The sequence below is a fragment of the Coturnix japonica genome, chromosome Z (genome assembly GCF_054131305.1).
Source record: "Coturnix japonica strain WE chromosome Z, WE-NBRP24, whole genome shotgun sequence".
In the NCBI taxonomy this organism is placed as follows: Eukaryota; Metazoa; Chordata; class Aves; order Galliformes; family Phasianidae; genus Coturnix; species Coturnix japonica.
In genome coordinates, this window is record NC_140702.1 from 4,488,072 (window position 1) to 4,507,267 (window position 19,196).

Below are 19,196 nucleotides of genomic sequence, written 5' to 3' on the forward strand. Positions count from 1 at the left end.
GGGCAAAACCAGGACTCACGTCAGTCCATGGGATGCAATTTCAGGTATTTGGTACAGTCAGTGAATGCCTGCAGCCCCAGTTCTAATCATCAGATCACAGCAACTATGCCTTGACTGGAAGAGGAAAGGAGAACGATCAAAGCAAATACCTCTCACTCTCATCTTGGTGCTGACATCAACATTTTTGGTAACAAATTCCACTTCTGCTCCATCATCATTCTTGGTGACGTTCTTTATCATTAGGCTGTGAGTAGTTTGGGTTCTCTTGATGATGCAGGTCTCGCTTTCCTGTAAGACTTTACCATTGAGGTACCAAGTGCCACAACACGTTGTTGTAAGGTCAATAGTAAACATGGCATCCCCTCCAGGTACAGCTTCACCAGTTGTTAGGGGGGATTTCACAGCCAGGACTGGTTCTGAGGAACAACAACATGGATGTCTTTATGCTCTTGAGATGCAAGTCTGGTATCTCATCTAAAGATGGAAGATTAAATCATAGGTACATTTCTACTTCTCCCTTTGCATGAGTGCTGGAAGAAGCACTTCTATGCTTCAGATCTGTTACAGAAAGTTCTGCCTCTTGCACATGTGAGATATCAAGAGATAAGGATTTTCATGTCTCTGTCACAGAAACAGAACTTGTATCACTTTAGTGGTAGCTGGAAGTTGACAGGAGATAGGAGAACTAGGAATAAGGGAAAGCCTTTGGTGTGTTAATGCACTACTATCCTTAAAGTCAAAGAAAACAACTTTAGGGAACCAACACAGCTGCTCAGCACACACTGACCCATTTCCATTGGGGTTTTTGTGCTTACCAAGGTGCACGCTCCCTGGGAATTCCAGAGACAGGCTCTGTCCATGAGCATTGACTGCAGACACTCGGAACTGATCATCAGCCTCTTCAGACAGATTGCTCACCGTGAACTCTGGGATGGGGACATGAGACTCGTGGCACCTCACGCACATGAAGCCAGTTAGTTTATTGCCTTCCACAATGTAGCCATCGATTGGAATGGGGCGTTGCATCTTCAGAGGGGACCATGCCAGCGTCACTGAGGTTTCTGTTTTATTTTTCACCACGGGGTCAGCTGGGGGCTGGGTGGGAGGTTTTCTGGGAGCTGAACAGAAATAAATACAGAAATATTAGCATAAGGTCATGTAGGTTGGAAAAGACCTTTAAGATCAGCAGACTCAACTTTCAGCATGACCTACTGAGTCCCACCATTAACTACTGTGGTACCTGAGGACATACATGACAAGCTTATTCCTGCAGGTATTTGCATAGTGAATATATTCACCCTCTGGTTGCTTTGGAACATTTTAGAGGTTAAAATCCCATCAGACTTTTTCACTGTGTGCAGCCACTGATACAGGCAGGAGGCTGGGAATTACCTGATGGGCTCTAGTTACAGACTACTGACACAGTAAAGGATTGATTTCATTTCATTTTGGCCATCAGAAAGTTTGGTGTCTGGTTTAAGTCACCCAATTATAATTTAAGACTCCAAGTATAATCCTATGGAGAGCAGCGCATTCAGGAGAACTCATCTCATCTTCATAAACCTGAATGAAATCACAGAATCATAGGATCACGGGAGGGCTTGGGTTGGAAGAAACCTTCAAGATCATCCAGTTCTAAACACCCTGCCATGGGCTGGCTGCCCACTAACCAGCTCAGGCTGCCCATCACCCATCCAACCTCGCCTTCAACACCAAGGACAGGCATCCACAGCTTCTCTGGGCAGCCTGAAATGGAAGCAATGAGCCACATGTTGAAGATACTCAAACATTCATGACTGTAGAGAGAGACAAATACTCCATACATATTGCCTGACTGGTAAATGGTATTAAAATGCCAACAACAGACTCATCCAGCTCATTGAAAATGGTGTGAACATGGCGAAAAACACCTTCCTAAGATCCAACCTAAACCTCCCCTGTCTCAGTTTAAAACCATTCCCCCTTCTCCTATCACTATCCACCCTCATACACAGCCATTCCCCCTCCTGTTTATACGCTCCCTTCAAGTACTGAAAGGCCACAATGAGGTCTCCCCGCAGCCTTCTCTTCTCCAGGCTAAACAAGCCCAGATCCCTCCACCTTTCCTCATAGGAGAGCTGCTCCAGCCCTCTGATCATCACAGTTTTCCTCCTCTGGACCCACCCCAACAGCTCCACATCCTTCCCAGGCCTGGACACAGTGCTGCAAATAGGGCCTCACAAGAGCTGAGCAGGAGGGGACAATCACCTCCCTCTCCTGCTGGCCACCCCTTTTTCAGTGCAGCCCAGAACACGCATGGATCTATCTTTTTCATACGGATATTCCCATAGATGTACATATATATACCACACCTACACACCCACAATCTGCTACAACTCCATAGAATTATCAAGGTTGGAAAAGACCTATAAGATCATCCAGTCCAACCATCACCAATACTTCCCAGTTAAATCATAGCCCTCAACACAACATCCAAACTTTTCTTGAACTTCCCAGGGTCGGTGACTCTACATGAGAGAAAAGGGCACACAGATAAGGGATTCTGCATTTGCTATTAGCAGGGGTGGGATGAGACCGAGCACTGCCCCAGCTCCTGGGATAACGCAGAAGGGCTGAGACCTTCCAGCTGCTTCCACCCAGGGTCACACAGCAAAGCCGACCCTGCAGGAGTCTGCATCATTCTTTGCATGGCATTGCTAAGAGGAAGATCCCCCCCTACCCTTGGCTCTACACTCCAGGTGCTGTCTGCCATCTGTAAAGCCACCACAGCTCTCCTACTGGAGTTCCCATCTGCACAGTGACAGCTTGGTTTCTTCTTACTGTCCAAACAACCACAGCCTCAGTGCTTCTCAAATCTCCCCTTTTCAGCTGATTTCCTCTTTCTAGTGGCTGGGCAATTCCTCCCTCTCACAGTCATCCCTCTGCCCCACTCTATGCCCACAGACCCACAGAGGGCACACAGAGCCAGCCCTGTCCCAGCAGCTGCTGCTTCACATCTGACAGTCTCAGGAGCTGAGATCCAGGCCAAGACAGCACTGCCCAGACATGGTTTGTAGGACGTTTGTGAGAGGAAATAGGGAGGTTTGTGATTGAACCTGCCCCCTAAGGAGGAAGGCAATGCTGCCTGCAGCCCCAGCAGGCATTACAAAACATTCCCTAGAGTCCCCCTCAGCTCCCTTTACAGCCCCTGCACAGCTCTATAGAACAGTCTTATAGAACTACCTCTAGTAGAAGCAATCTCCACACAGAGATCCTTTCCCAGTGGCACTCAGCCCTTCAGTGGGGTCTAAGAGAGCTGCAGCCAGACTCAAACACAACTGCTCACACAGCTCAGCTGCCTTCACCTGTGCTCCTGACGCTGACACATTGCAGCCCCACATCCCCCTCTGCCCCCCCACAGCCCCACACCCCCCTGTCCTCCCCGCACTCCCCATCAGCCCATCCCACCTCAGTGCTGCCTCTGTCTCTTCTCTCCTCTCCCCGTCCCAGCGCCGGCCTCCCCCGGCCTCCCATTGGGCAGCGGCAGCTCCGCCGGCTCCGATTGGCTGAGCCGCAGTGCGCGGGAGTGGCCGTTGTGGCAGTTGTGTTTGAGTCTGGCTGCAGCTCTCTTAGACCCCACTGAAGGGCTGAGTGCCACTGGGAAAGGATCTCTGTGTGGAGATTGCTTCTACTAGAGGTAGTTCTATCAGACTGTTCTATAGAGCTGTGCAGGGGCTGTAAAGGGAGCTGAGGGGGACTGTAGGGGGGATATGGGGCTGTGGTGGGCCATAGGAGGACTAGGGGCTCTAGGGGGCTGTGAGGGTGTGTAGGGGTTGTGGGGAGCTATTGGAGGATATGGGCAGGTATGGGGCTTTAAGGGGTGGTGTATGGAGAGATAGAGGGTTGTGGGGGCCTTAGGGTGATATGGGGCTACTGGGGGCTGTCGGGGACTGTGGGGAGGAATATGAAGTTGTAGCAGATTGTGGGGGTGTAGGTGTGGTATATATATGTACATCTATGGGAATATCCATATGAAAAAGATAGATCCATGTGTGTTCTGGGCTGCACTGAAAAAGGGGTGGCCAGCAGGAGAGGGAGGTGATTGTCCCCTCCTGCTCAGCTCTTGTGAGGCCATATTTGCAGCACTGTGTCCAGGCCTGGGAAGGATGTGGAGCTGTTGGGGTGGGTCCAAAGGAGGGCCACTGTGATGATCAGACGGAAATTTGGGTGAAGCTGCCTGATTTTATGAAGCTATTCCCATTATTTTCTTGGTGCTGTGTTTCCCAAATGAGTGGTTTCTGGCTGTGCTGCAGCACCAGTCTGCATGTGAACATCAACTCTATTCACCATCTGGGAAGATTAGGACTTCCCTTCTCCCACCAGCACCACTGAATTACAGTTACTCTAAGGAATCCTTAAAGAAGGGTTTACAGCTGTCATGTTATCTGAAGTGCTTGGGGCATTCTGATGCTATTAACCTCTATGTATTAACAAGTTCAAAAAGAAAAGGTAGGCATCTGATTGTTGTGCCAGTTTCTAAGTTATTTGGAAAGCTGTACCACCCAACCACTCCTTCTGTTTGATGGAGGTGACAAAGCTCAGTTTAATTTCTGACTGCTGTTTAAATTCTGGAGCTCAAGCTGGTTCCTGGAGTAGAAAAAGCTCGGAAGCTGTCCCTCCTACAAGCAGGCACCTCTGAGCAAAATATGACATCTCAATTTCTGATGGTAAGGTCAGGAGATCTGATTCCAGCGTCTAGCTTTTGGCTTCATGCTATGTTAGTGGGACCTTTGGCATCCAGCACTGACTAACAGCAACTGACAGGCTGGTAACAGTGCACATCAAAGCAGTTATGTGTCAGGATGGGTCAGGAAAATTGTATGGCATTGAGATTTCCTGTCTTTGCTCTTTGCAGATCTAACTAGCTGCTGGAAGAATCCTGTACGCCATGTTCACACCATTTTCAATGAGCTGGATGAGTCTGTTGTTGGCATTTTAATACCATTTCCCAGGCAGGCAATATGTATGGAGTATTTGGCTCTCTCTACAGTCATGAATGTTTGAGTATCTTCAACATGTGGCTCATTGCTTCCATTTCAGGCTGCCCAGAGAAGCTGTGGATGCCTGTCCTTGGTGTTGAAGGTGAGGTTGGATGGGTGATGGGCAGCCTGAGCTGGTTAGTGGGCAGCCAGCCCATGGCAGGGTGTTTAGAACTGGATGATCTTGAAGGTTTCTTCCAACCCAAGCCCTCCCGTGATCCTATGATTCTGTGATTTCATTCAGGTTTATTGAGATGAGATGAGTTCTCCTAAATGCGCTGTTCTCCATATGATTATAATTGGAGTCTTAAATTATAATTGGGTGACTTAAACCAGACACCAAACTTTCTGATGGCCAAAATGAAATGAAATCAATCCTTTACTGTGTCAGTAGTCTGTAACTAGAGCCCATCAGGTAATTCCCAGCCTCCTGCCTGTATCAGTGGCTGCACACAGTGAAAAAGTCTGATGGGATTTTAACCTCTAAAATGTTCCAAAGCAACCAGAGGGTGAATATATTCACTATGCAAATACCTGCAGGAATAAGCTTGTCATGTATGTCCTCAGGTACCACAGTAGTTAATGGTGGGACTCAGTAGGTCATGCTGAAAGTTGAGTCTGCTGATCGTGAAGGTCTTTTCCCGCCTACATGACCTTATGATAATATTTCTGTATTTATTTCTGCTCAGCTCCCAGAAAACCTCCCACCCAGCCCCCAGCTGACCCCGTGGTAAAAAATAAAACAGAAACCTCAGTGACGCTGGCATGGTCCCCTCCGAAGATGCAACCACCATTCCAATCGATGGCTACATTGTGGAACGCAAGAAACTAACTGGCTTCACCTGGGTGAGGTGCCACGAGTCTCATGTCCCCGTCCCAGAGTTCACGGTGAGCAATCTGTCTGAAGAGGCTGATGATCAGTTCCGAGTGTCTGCAGTCAATGCGCATGGACAGAGCCCGTCTCTGGAATTCCCAGGGAGCGTGCACCTTGGTAAGCACAAAAACCCCAATGGAAATGGGTCAGTGTGTGCTGAGCAGCTGTGTTGGTTCCCTAAAGTTGTTTTCTTTGATTTGAAGGATAGTAGTGCATTAACACACCAAAGGCTTTCCCTTATTCCTAGTTCTCCTATCTCCTATCAACCTCCAGCTACCACTAAAGTGATACAAGTTATGTTTCTGTGACAGAGACATGAATATTATTATCTTTTGATATCTCACATGTGCAAGAGGCAGAACTTTCTGTAACAGATTTGAAGCATAGAAGTGCTTCTTCCAGCACTCATGCAAAGGGAGAAGTAGAAATGTACCTATGATTTAATCTTCCATGTCTAAATGAGATACCAGACTTGCATCTAAAGAGCATTAAGACATCCATGTTGTTGTTCCTCAGAACCAGTCCTGGCTGTGAAATCCCCCCTAACAACTGGTGAAGCTGTACCTGGAAGGAATGCCATGTTTACTATTGACCTTATAACAACGTGTTGCGGCACTTGGTACATCAATGGTAAAGTCTTACAGGAAAGCGAGACCTGCATCATCAAGAGAACCCAAAGTACTCACAGCCTAATGATAAAGAACGTCACCAAGAACGATGATGGAGCAGAAGTGAAATTTGTTGCCAAAAATGTTGATGTCAGCACCAAGATGAAAGTGAGAGGTATTTGCTTTGATCCTTCTCCTTTCCTCTTCCAGTCAAGGCATAGTTGCTGTGATCTGCTGATTAGAACTGGGGCTGCAGGCATTCACTGACTGTACCAAATACCTGAAATTGCATCCCATGGACTGATGTGAGTCCTGGTAATGACCTAAACATGATAGCACTGAGTGTAGGGTAAGCCAATCTACCCAGCTGCTTGGTATCTGAACCAGATTGCTTCATGCCAGCTGATGAATGTCTGCAGTTCACAGCTATTGGCCAGTGCATTCAGTCACCAGGTTTACCACTGCATCACCATAGAGCAGTACTTTCAGCTCCAGGTTCAGACAGCCTTTCTGATTGCACTGGAATAGTTTAGAAGTAGGGGAGCAATCATTCCAATAATATCAATCAGCGTTGCATGTCCAAATATAGCAAATAAACATTCGTGATGGGAGGAGCTGTTTGTCACTGGGTGGAAACCTCTGCAGAAGCATGTTTAGAGCATTCTTAATCAGTAGAAGGAGATGTTTGATTGATTTTTACTTAGTAAATCTGGCAAGAAGACCAAATTAAATATCTTGAATTGCTCAGCACTGACATGTAGAAGAGACCTGTGACGAGTCACAGGGATGTTTACTTAGCTGTCATTCCATGGTGGGCTTTTTCTTACACAGATGTAGGGAGAAACTGAACTTTCCCACGCAGGTCTCTGTTTTGCTGCAGGGTTTAGGTCTGATCTCTGAGATCCACACGCTGGGCCTTGATTGCAATAAATGAGAGCCCTTTGTTTGCTCCAGTGGAAGACTTTCCATTTCTGCAGTACCCTCTGCAGAAGACACAAATGCAAATGCACCTTCTTCCCAGCAACAATTGCCTTGTTCTTTTTTACACTGAGTATGCATGAGGCTCTTCATCATATTCTTCTGGCTTGTCACCCTTGTTGATCCATGGAGAAACAACAAAGCCCTAGAGTAGTGTATGCACTTTGGCATTGGAGAGCTTACTTAATTGCTTCTTCTCAATGAACAAACTCCAGAGAGGCATGGAGACAGCTCCAAACAGAATTGAATAACGGGACTAAACTTATGGAGAGCAGAACTTCCTGCCAAGGCTTGTCAGCTAGTCTTAATTTTGCTTTTCTTCTCCCTCTTTGTCACGTTAGCATAATATTTCATACTGGCAGGTCTGCCCTCAGAATTAACTGGCACAGGCTACCCACGGAGGTGGTGGGATCCCTGGAGGTGTTCAGGAACTGTGGAGATGTGGCCCTGATGGATGTTATCAGGGGGCATGTTGGGGTGGGTTGGGGTTGGAATCAAAGGAGGACCCCCATGTATTTCAGCAGGAATCACTACTGGTAATAAGACTTTTGGAGCAAATCCTGGTAGGGCCACGCTCAGCTGGTCCAGTCCGGAGGCTGTTCCTCCTTCCTGCAGTATCTGCAGTGAAAACCAGCAGCTGCTTTTGTGTGGCTGGGCTCACATCCAACAGTGGTGAGGTGACTACAATTATTCCACTGTGTGTTAATAGAGGCCAGTTTCATCATCTAACTTTTGCGCTCCAATTAACTTCCATAAAGGAATTCTGTTTTTCTTTTCAGTCCTAAGTGTTGTCTCCATCTTTTAGGCTCGATTTGTTTTCCAGGGGGTTACAATGCAGTAATAGAACACCCTCCATTTATTTCCTTCTAGTTTGCTTGTTCCAATTCTTTCCTCAGGTTTCCGAGTTTAGACATTTTCTTTAAGCCCTGGGCTTCTTCCTTTGGCTCTATCCCCTGTACAGTGTATGTCCTTCAACTTGTGGAGATAAGGTAATCTGGTACGTGGTTTATAAAAGCTGCCAATTTGCCAGCTTCTGAATTAGAATCTAGCAATTAGAACTAGGATTAAACGTGTATGTTTGGCCTTATGATAAATGAATGCCTCATGGTCAGCAATGTCCCTGCAGTTCTTTATCATCATACATATTTTGTGTGCCCATATTTTGTTTCAGCACTGGCAAACTTCATAAACAAAGAGACAACTGGAGTCACGACTTGAGCCCTGACATCTGGGCTTCATTCTTCTAGTTCATGAATTGCCTCAGCACTTACATCATCTTTAAACCTATGACTGAAACGGTCCTAAGTTCTTAGCATGGGAATCCAGTCTCCTCTTTTGACAAATTAAACTCCACATTTGGAGAGTTGAGTGTCTCCTGCTGTACCCGAAGGATGTTGTGATCTCTGAGGTGTCTCCCTGAGGTGCTGTAAGCACAGCCATTAGCTCATAGTGCAAGTAAAGCACTGTCAGGTCAAGCCTGGAGGAGTAATGCTTGTCACTGACATGTTCCTGTTCAGGGTGGAGCTGGAGGATAAAATAACACAAGAAATTGTCATTGAAAGTCAATATCTGTGAAATTCAACTGGCTGCATTCACAGAACCTGGCGTTAAGATCTGTTTTCTGGTTTCTATCTTGAACCTCTTTTCCATAACCCAGTCCTCATTTATGAACTGAACCTCTACTGAAAGCCTTTTGCTGTGTATGCTCATGCTGCAGTGCAGCGCTTGTGACCTTTAACAGCACATTCACATTCCTCTGATCACAGGCTCCTTAAGGTTGGTTAATACCCTCTAGTCCAACTGCTCACCCATCACCACCATTATGCTCACCATCAGCAGGCTAAAAACTCAGCAGAGATGATAGATCAAGCACAACACTGGATTTGGGATGGCTAGAGATTCCTAAGATATTGAAGGGTTGCTTGCAGGTGGTGTTGGCTCAGGTATTCACCCTGCATCCCACCTCCCGTTCTGTTTGGTTGAGAATCATGCATTCTGCAATTTCACTTTGTAATTCAAAGACCCTGGCTTTATCTGTTAAAAAACTGATCTAAAACAAGCCGAGAAGACTCCGTTGGAACTGGTTGATGCAGAACAAAGGCATCCCCAAAGGACAAGTTGCACTGTTTGATGAACATTATTGGATGAGAGCTAAGCTAAGATTTAAAAAGTTCTGGGGCTGTCTCTGAGCATCAAATACAGAGGAAGCCTGCATGATTCCCTGAGAATGGATACCTCCTACTTTGGTGTAGGGTGAAGGGAACACTAGCAGTAACTCCTATCACAAAATGTCACGTGGCTCAGACAAAAATGCCATCAAGAGGGCTTAATTAGGAGCACCAAATGGTCACAAGATGGTCTTAGGGCAGGGAAGTAATCTATCTATGTGTTATTGATTGATGCTATTAGTTCTTAACAGCTTGACTCTAGAGGGACTGTTCTTCTTTGGTCACCTAGTTTTAAAAGAATAGATGGCTCCTGTCTATTACAATTTTTAACTCATTATTTGTTCACTGATGCCATAAATGTGCCTGGCATAGCAATTGGCCTTGGTATATCCAGTGACTGAAAGCAACAGTTGTTCTGTAAGAAATGCAATACTAAGCTTGGTCTGCCTGTAGCTGACAGCCATCAGCTTGCTCCTCAGGCAGGTTGTGTCTGGATGGAATGAAGGGCATGAAATACTGATGTGCTCATCAAACGCTGCTTGTTAGCTTAGAGACAAGGTGTTGAATAGGTTTGTTCATGCATTGAAAACACGTTACTTAGCTGCCTTCATTTTAGCTACAGAAGAACACGTGCAGAATACAGAATTGATTAAAAGAAATAAGAACTGTCTGCATAGAACTTACTCTTTCCTTACACAGGAGAATCAAGCACACGTTTGTATGTGAGTACCTCCAGAGGTGAAACTCGATCACCCAAATGTAATGAGCAGAGACATTACAATCAGTTCTAACTGTATCTTCATGCTGTGCTGAATAAGCCTGAGTCAGGATGTAAACCACTTTCTCTTTTTTTCTTCAGATGAAGCCATTAATGTTGTCAACAAGCCCAAAATGACTCCAGAAATATCAGTCAGTCCTTCTGAAGAACTGGAGCTGGTGTGTGAGGTGTCAGCTGCAAGCGGAGCTGTCGTATGGAAGAAAGATCAAACAGAGGTGAAGCAGGACCAGAAGACAACCATCATCTCCCAGGGGACGCACCGCAACCTCATGGTCAAAAATGTGACCCTGAAAGACCAAGGGAGCTACAGCTGTGAAACAAAAGATGACAAAGCAACATTCCAAGTGAAAGTCAGAGGTGAGAAAATGCTTGGAATCCCAGAGATAAAGGAACGCTTCATTTGGTGTGTCTTGCATTTGGAGGATCAACTGACAGCCTCTCTGGTGCAAAACATTTTGGCTCTAGGACTTTCTCTGTCATCTAGTCTCATAGCAACACTTTTCTACATGTGCTTTTCCATCCAGGAATGAATTACTGCAACAAACCATAGGCAAGGAGGGTAACTTGTGCAGCTCTTGTAGTCAGCTGGTGTCTGCAGGGTTACAGTGCAAGAGCACACCAGGCATGCAAGGAGTGAGAAAAGGGGAGGTGTTTGAAGAGATCTGGTTACAAAATTTGAGTGACACAATTAGGTGGAAAATGCCAATAATCAGACTCATAAATGGCCTGGGTTGCAAAGGCCCACAGTGCTCATCCAGTTCCAACCCCCTTCTTCCTATGTGCAGGGTTGCCAAGCAGCAGCCCAGGCTGCCCAGAACCACATCCAGCCTGGCCTTGAATGCCTGCAGGGATGGAGCATCCACAGTCTCCTTGGGCAACCTGTTCTAGAGGGCCGTTCCCTTCTGATTTACTGGAAATGTAGAGAGACATCAGAAGAAAAAAAGAGAAGGGAGGAGGTTCAGCAGTGCATGCAGGTGTTCTAAATCTCATGTCCAAATCTGCTATCAGACTGCAAAATGTTTAGCTTTGTGATATGATGTGATATGATATGATATGATATGATATGATATGATATGATATGATGTGATGTGATATGATATGATATGATATGATATGATATGATATGATATGACATGAAATGATATGTCTATCATTTCCCAAGGCAAAATAGAGGGGAAAGTATTTTCCTGTCTTAGTGAGGCATCACGATGCTCCCTGTGAAGTGCAAGTATAATGAAAACGGGCAACTGGAGTAAGCTCTGCAGCAGACTACAGCAAAACTGTACTCTTGGGACTCTTGGGATGTCCCTGCAGAGAAAGAAAACGTGTTTACAGAGAAGGACAAAATACAAAAGGAGATGAAGGCTGCACCAACAGAAAATGCCACGCTGAGCTGCGAGGTGGCCCAGGAGAAGATGGAGGTGAAGTGGTACAAGGAGGGGAAACTGATCACCTGGAGCAAGAAGTTCAAGGTGGAGTCAGAGGGCAAACAGCGTTGGCTGGTGGTGAGCCAGGTGGAGAAGAAAGATGCAGGGGAGTACAGCTGCGAGGCTGCTGGCCAGAAACTCACCTTCAAGACTCATGTCACAGGTGAAACAGGTGTTGTCTGAAATACAGCAGAGAACAGTAAAGTAAAATCTAGTTTCTATTATACAGTGATCCAGTTGCAGTAGTCTGTGCTGAGGATTTTTCCGTAGACATGATTGTCTGGGTTTGTAGAAAGTATTTGGTGTCTGAGTTTGTAGAAAGTATTTGGTTTCAGTATGGCACAAAGACCTGTTTCAGTCTGTCTGTAGAATAATAATTACTGATATATGTACAATGGAAGCAATATTCAAGATATTATTCAAATCTCTCCTGTGCCTGAGATCCCAAACTGTAATTCTTGTTCACCGAAACATTTGACTAAGATAAGTATGTGCAGTGAGGCTGGAGTGCATGTTGTACGTGCAGGCTTTCATGGTAGGAGAAGCAGGAACTTCTCCTAGTAGTACACTGCCTTTTTACTATGCCTTTATGTTGGAGGCTGCATCTGGATAGGTGAGTCTGCTACTCACAGTAAGAGACCTGGTAGAGCTGACTATTCCCAGAGCTCAAAGTAAAATAGATATCTGCAAATCACACACAAAGAACAAAGGACTGCGTTGGTGAGCATATTTCCTTTGTGTCTTTGTCAGTCACAGTTGTGGCAATGGTAGATGCCATGAGGAGTCTGTTCAGGAAGCCAGGAGTACTGTTCTGGGTCATGAAAAGGCAGCCAGTGGTTTGACTATCACACGTTTATGTGTTTTGATGTTTCACAGTGGGTCTTAAGTAAAAGGAACTCAGGTTTTGGTTGCCTGCAGGACAGATGTTCTTTTGGGTTCAATATGTTTGCATAGTGACTTGCAACCATGGGACTGGTGTTCAAGGACCCTCTTGGTTCCTTCAGTTCCTAGGTTCTTTCTTGCCTAGATTTGACACTTAGTTTCAACAGAAGAGCTGATATTCTCTAGTGAAGGCTATTAGTTTGGGCACAAGTGGTAACCTAAACCTGTTCCAAGCTGTACATACAAACCTGCAAGATGGTCTCATTTCAGTCCCTCAGTCAATACTTTTTCTTTTCTTCCCTCAGAGCCAAAACCTGTGTTTATAAACCAGGAGAAGGTGCAGAAAGAGGTGAGTGCTGCCCTGGCAGCAAGTGCCTCCCTCAGCTGTGAAGTAGCACAGGATCCAATCTAAGTAAAATGATCCAAGGATGGAAGACTGCTTGCCTCCTCCAGAAAGTTCAGAATGGAATCTGTGGGCAAAACACGGCGTCTGGTTGTGGAGCAGCTGGAGAAGAAAGATGCTGGAGAATACATCTGCGAGGCTGCTGGCCAGAAGATGACCTTCAAGTTGGAAACAACTGGCGAGCATTTGCTTTGGGAGCACTAAGCAGCTTTGGTGGGATGTGGATGTGGGGGAATGGCTGGTTTCATTGACATGAGAGAACAGGCAGTGAAGCTGTGAAACCAGATGGATGATGCTCAGCCTGGCCATGTGCCTCAGAGCTGTTTGCTCAAGGAAGCCAAGTGTAGTTGTGGGTTTGCTCTCAAGAGTACAGTTTGGTAGGGATGAGTTGGTGGTTGGACTAGATGACCTTAGTGGTCTTTTCCAGCCTTAGTGACTCTGTGGTTCTCTGCTTCAGGAAAGACCTACTCGCTGACTTACACATGTGTCCAAGTCAAGGATGCAGCAGAAATAAAATCTGTAGCAGAAAAGGCAGAATCTTGTGCCCATCTTACAGTGAAAGGTAATTATGCTTCTGATGACGATTTTGCTTAAATTATCTTATGTTATAAACCAGCTAACATCCTTTGCTTTAATGTCAAGGAAGTTAAACACCACCATGACCTTTCACAGAAATAAAAGCTCCAACCTACCTGCCATTCTGCCCACAAAATATCCAGCTTGTCTTTTGGGATTTACTTTGCTAAGTAAAACAGGCGATTTTCTTAGGAAGTTGATTTTCTACCTTTAGACTTCAGATTTGTGTTTGAACGTTGAGGGATAAAAACATAGCTTGAATTTTTCTTCATCTTCTCTGTATGTTTGAAATGAGCACAGGTTGTGTTTATTTTTAATATATACAATGTTAGGGTATATATATGATGTTAAGTGTGGTAAAGAAAAGGGAGACATTTGAGTTAGCACAGTACTCAAGAGTTCAGTCCCCAGCTTTGCCACTGTTACAATTATAAGGGCAAGAACATCCTGGAAAATGAATTTCTCCTAAGTAGAGTCATTACATTTGAGCTACAGAGACCTTTACTAGGAGAAAACTTGTTGTTCAGAGCTACGTTGCTGTATTTAACCAAAGTAATTATCAATGTCTGTGTTTCACTGATCCTCTATTCCATTTCGTAATGCGAGGAGTTTGATATCGAGATGGGAAGGTAATGATTTGATTTGGATGTTGGACTGGGAATCAGAAGATCTGGGCTCTCTTCAGGTTGTCAGTCTTATTGTCTGACTTCTTAACAACTTTCCTTTCTTTCTACTACTTTTTTAATGATGTTTTAAGGCATTTTGAGCTGATAGGTGTAGTGTTCATGTGCAGTAATGCTGACATGAGTAAGTAGGGTGATAATGTATGGGTTTTTTATATTCCTTCTAAATCTCTGCTTTCTCTTGTTCCATCCTTCTTAAAGAGCAATCCATTAATCTAGTAAAGGAGCTGTGTGATGAGGATGTGACTGAGCCTGAAGAAGCCAAATTTGAATGCGAGATATCCATTCCTTCTGTGAAACCTCCCAAGTGGTATCTACGTGGGGAAGTCTTACAGGCTGGAAGAAACTTGATTATGCAGCAAGAAGGCACCATCCACCGGCTGACCATACCGAAAACCACCACTGATATGACAGGCACCATTCAGTTCTCAATTGGCAAATCCAAATCCACAGCCAATCTGCTCATCAGAGGTAACGTATCCTGGCTTGATTTACATCATGAAGATGAAGAATTAATTAACGTACAGTCTTCCTTCACTGGAGTCTTTGAAATATTGTGTGTTTTCTGGAGGGTCTGCTCCATTTCCTTTTAAAAGTCGTTGGACACTAAATAAGACAGCTGCATCTCAGTAAAAGATGTGTTTGAATAGTTGTGATGTGCTTACTATTCAGATCTACAGAGCTGAGGTTTTTTCCTTGGCTATACCAAAGAAGTCAAATCAGGTGGAATTAATTGTATTTCTGAACTAGACAAGTTTAAGTTTGGTAGCACCTAAATTTGATGCAGTTTGTCATTGATTTCATCTGAAGGAAATTTCCAGGCTTCTTATCTGCTGTTGTCCCCAGCGTAAGAGTCTCCATTCACATCCTAAAGTACTTGTTATATTTTCAACTCACTCTTATTTGAAAAAAAGCCTCAACTGGGAGCAATTTAATAAGCACAGAACAAGAACTGGACCTTGCATTTAGTAGATAATATACAGTATTACTTTATAGAAATGTAGTCAATGGCATTCCCTATAGGCAATCGTTTGTTTTATCTTTAGATAAAGTGGTTCAAAGAACAATTGTGAACATGGAATTAATTGGAATGGAATACACGCAAGAGACTTTCCTCTTCTTCCAATTGTCCTCATCCTTTCTTCTCTTCCACCCCTGCTTTGCAGATTACCATTTACAAATCACCAGGAAGTTGGAGGACAAGACAGCTTTGGAACGTCATTCTGTCATCCTGTCCTGTGACTTCAGGCCTTCTCCAAAGGTTGTGAAATGGTTCAAGGGCCACCCACCCATCGAGCCCTCTGAGAAGTACAAGATCAAGAGGGATAAGCATTCAGCAGAGCTCAAGATTCTGAAGCTGAAGCCCGATGATGCTGGTGTGTACAAGTGCAAGGCAGAAATTGCAGAGACTGAGGCCACGCTGACAGCTGAAGGTATGAGCATGGAGGGTGGCCTCTTCCATGTCCTATTTCACCTCAGATTTCTCTTCTTAAGGTTCTTATTTTTGTAACAGTTCACCTTGTTTCCCCACAGCTCGCAATGTAGAAGTGACGAAGCATCAGCATGATGTGGAAACTGAAGAAGAGAGCTCTGCTGTCTTCTCCTGCGAGCTGTCCCATGATGACGAGGACGTGGAATGGTTCCTGAATGGCAACCTCCTTTACACCAACAATTACAATGACATCAAGAACGTTGGCAGTTGCTGCACACTGACAATGAGTCAGGTTAAGCCTGAAGATGCTGGCACAGTGACAGTGAAGTCAGACAAGGTGTCAGAAAGCGCGCGCCTGAAGGTGATAGGTGGGTCTGGTCACAACCCTCCTGGATGTAAGAGATGCTAAGGAGCTCCAGTTCATTCTATTGTGAAGCAATCCTGCTTCTAAAGCTCACCTCTCTGGGGTGACAAGTTATCAGGGGCTTTCTTCCAGTGGAAGGTTCCATTGCAGCAGATATCAACGAAGGAGGATGGTTTTGGTGTCCTGCCAAAGCATTCCATTGCTTTTTATCATCATTTTACTTAACACAAGAAGAGTTACAGGAGCAATTTTTTTACTGCTTCAGTGCCATGCAGTGTCAATGCTGTTGTCTCCAAGGATTTATGACTGCAGGGAGAGATCAGCTTATCCTCTTAATCCTGTGGCCTGCTGTATGAGCTCTGCTCCATGTGAGGGCAATGCCAGCTCTCCAGCTTTAGAAGAGCTGCATCCCAATAACTTCATATGATATCAGTCCCACCCACAGCAATGCAGGCTGTCCCTCCTGTTCCCTGTATTCTCCTACTGATTAGTTCAGAATTCCTTAAAGCGCATTCTGTCAAGAGACATGAAACCGCTTTAGGTTCTATATTGGTGTTGTCAGTACTGGTAAAGATTTATTGATCTCTCCTTAAAAAGCTGAAAGCAACTGGAAATGTCTCAACTTCTGTATCACGTTGTTCTGTTTTGCCTGTTTAATTGCAGAGAAGCCTGCTGTCCTCATGAAGTCCTTGGATGATGTTTTTGGTGAGGAGCGGGGTGTGATTAAATTGGAATGTGAAGTCTCTAAAGAGAAGGTCAAACCAGTGAGGAAAAAGGACGGTGATGTGCTCACTTCTGGCAACAAGTATGAGCTGGTACAGTCTGGGAAGACCCTATGTCTCCTTCTCCATGACCTCGAGAAGCCAGATGCAGGTTTCTATACCTGTGATATTGGCACTGATGTTGCCAAGTCAAATGTCGGCGTTCAGGGTAAGTACTGTGGAAAGTAAAGGAGTGCTAAAAGCACATTCAGTGTGGTCACTATGTCTTACACCTATTCCCCCACGAGCCTTAATAGTTTCTACAATAGAACTGTATTTCTGCAATTTAGCGCAGTGATGTCTGGAAAATTCCCATTGCTTTTGATGTAAATGTATCTCCTTTTGCCATGAAAATCACAAAAAACGTCAAGAATGTCCTGGAAATGTTTCCTTTCTAAACATCCCTAAAATGGAGAAATGGTTTGAACACCAGTAGGGGTAGGATGGTAACAAATTAGCTAATAGAAACATTTAATGTCTTGTCGTAGGCAAAACCCTTTTCCTCACGCAGCATCCTAGAGTTGTCCTCTCTGTTAGGTTTTTCCCTCTGTAGCTCATTGAATCTTCATTGTGCTCCATGGACTGAGCTGCTCTCCTTGTAGTTCTTCCAGAGCAAAGCCAAGAGATTCACGTCTCTTTTTTTTTATAGCTTTCTGGTAATTCTGAGTGGAGAATGTCTTAGAGAATACATCAGTGAGGAACGCAGCCATGATCTGCAAATCCTGAGTTCAAACACCAGTACTGCTACTCACATTGGTCACGAATGCCTTTTCTCCATCTAAACCTCATACTAACCTATCTCTTATCTTCCAGAGCTGAATATTGGCATTAGCAAACGGCTGAAAAACAATGAAATCCAGGAGGTAGATGCACTTTTGAATGCATTCTGTCCCATGAAAGCATTGATGAGTTCAAGTGGACACTGAATGGAAGCAGAGTGGAAAGTGGTGGGCGATTTAAAGCTTCTAACGTGGGTTGGTAAGAGACTCTCCTTATCAAAAGTGTGACTCTTACTGACTCTGGGGAAGTCGTTTTTATTGCCCGTGGTCTAACCTCCAAAGCCTCTCTGTCTGTGAAAGGTAATGAGATGGGAGAGATTCTGGGGTCTGATTCCTTCATCTGTCTTCTGATAAGATTGTCATGAGAGCTAACTCATAATATGGTTAAAGTGAATAGCAACCTTCTACTTGAACCTTGAAGCACTGAGAATTTCTCTTAAAAATAAGTAAAAGGAGGAACCATTTGACACAAATGTGAGAACTACCCAAAGCACTGGGGTAGTGTTGGAAATGGGCATCTCACTACAGCTTGTTCCATTAACAGTAAATCAGGAATGATCTGTTGAGGGAACTGTGGGAGCAAATATCCTCTAAGTATAAGCTGAAGGGATGGCCTTCACATCATCTAGCTGTACAACAAATTCCTATCTAGAACATGTGCATCTGAGAGCATCATCTGAGGCTCCCAGTGTGCTCAGTGGAGAAAAGGAAGAGGCAGTTTTCAGACATGGCTCATCATCCTCAATGGGGTAGATTTAAGAGAGAATTAATGGTGCCTGGAATTCTATTGTCTGTACTTTACAGATTACTGCTGGCTGTAGGATGGCCTCTGTTGCAAGTGCCTCTCTAACTTATGTCCAGCATGTAGATGCGTGTATTTTGAGAGAGGCATCCTACCCTAAGTGTATGTTACTCAAAAAGCATGTTTTCTTTCAGAAAAACCTACTGAGGTAACAAAACAGCTGGAGGATAAGACAGCAGCAGCAGGGCAGGACATCAGCCTGAGCCGTGAGCTGTCGAAACCAGATGTGAACATCAGGTGGTACAAGGATGGCAAAGCAATCAGAAAAAGCCAGAAGTACGACTTGCAGCAGGAGGGAACTGGGGCCATTCTGATCATCCATGACTCTACCGCCAAGGACAGCACGGAGTACCCCTGTGAGACAGAGGACTCTGAAACAAAAGCCAGGGTCACTGTGCAAGGTGAGTTGAAAAGCACACTGGGGATGGCATGTAGAGAAGTCGAGGTAAATATCTGCAGCCTGTGGGTGATGTTTTTCTCTTCTGTTTCCTTGAGCGGGATCAATTCTTAGTTTTCAGAAAATATGGTGGATTAAAATATTTTAGTTAAAATAATCTCTAAACTGAATGATAAATGGCATGAGAAAGCAAAGCTGAGAACTAAGCTCCAGAAGAGAAAACAAAGTCAAGTATGGCATATTTAGAGACAGATGAAGAACCCTTG

General features: G+C 44.8%; 2 protein-coding genes across 2 annotated transcripts; both read left to right on the top strand.

Moving 5' to 3' along the window:
• Positions 1-6,223: 6,223 nt before the first annotated feature.
• Positions 6,224-10,991, top strand: LOC146753622 (obscurin-like protein 1). The gene is made up of 2 exons (XM_085530680.1): positions 6,224-6,675; positions 10,506-10,991. Exons 1-2 carry the CDS (start codon positions 6,471-6,473, stop codon positions 10,952-10,954), a joined length of 654 nt encoding a protein of 217 aa, XP_085386806.1. The 5' UTR covers positions 6,224-6,470; the 3' UTR covers positions 10,955-10,991.
• Positions 10,992-15,470: 4,479 nt separating this feature from the next.
• LOC146753623 (immunoglobulin superfamily member 22-like) lies at positions 15,471-18,973 on the top strand. The gene is made up of 4 exons (XM_085529397.1): positions 15,471-15,496; positions 15,909-16,195; positions 16,855-17,930; positions 18,668-18,973. Exons 1-3 carry the CDS (start codon positions 15,471-15,473, stop codon positions 17,139-17,141), a joined length of 600 nt encoding a protein of 199 aa, XP_085385523.1. The 3' UTR covers positions 17,142-17,930; positions 18,668-18,973.
• Positions 18,974-19,196: the final 223 nt, after the last annotated feature.

Bases quoted from the DNA above. Each gene is read 5' to 3' on its own strand.
- LOC146753622 (XM_085530680.1), top strand. From the start codon at position 6,471: ATGTTTACTATTGACCTTATAACAACGTGTTGCGGCACTTGGTACATC. The intron at 6,676-10,505 runs GTATTTGCTTTG...TTTTTTCTTCAG, and splicing joins CACCAAGATGAAAGTGAGAG to ATGAAGCCATTAATGTTGTC.
- LOC146753623 (XM_085529397.1), top strand. From the start codon at position 15,471: ATGGAATTAATTGGAATGGAATACAC. The intron at 15,497-15,908 runs GCAAGAGACTTT...TTTTTGTAACAG, and splicing joins TTAATTGGAATGGAATACAC to TTCACCTTGTTTCCCCACAG. The intron at 16,196-16,854 runs GTGGGTCTGGTC...GTTTAATTGCAG, and splicing joins CGCGCGCCTGAAGGTGATAG to AGAAGCCTGCTGTCCTCATG.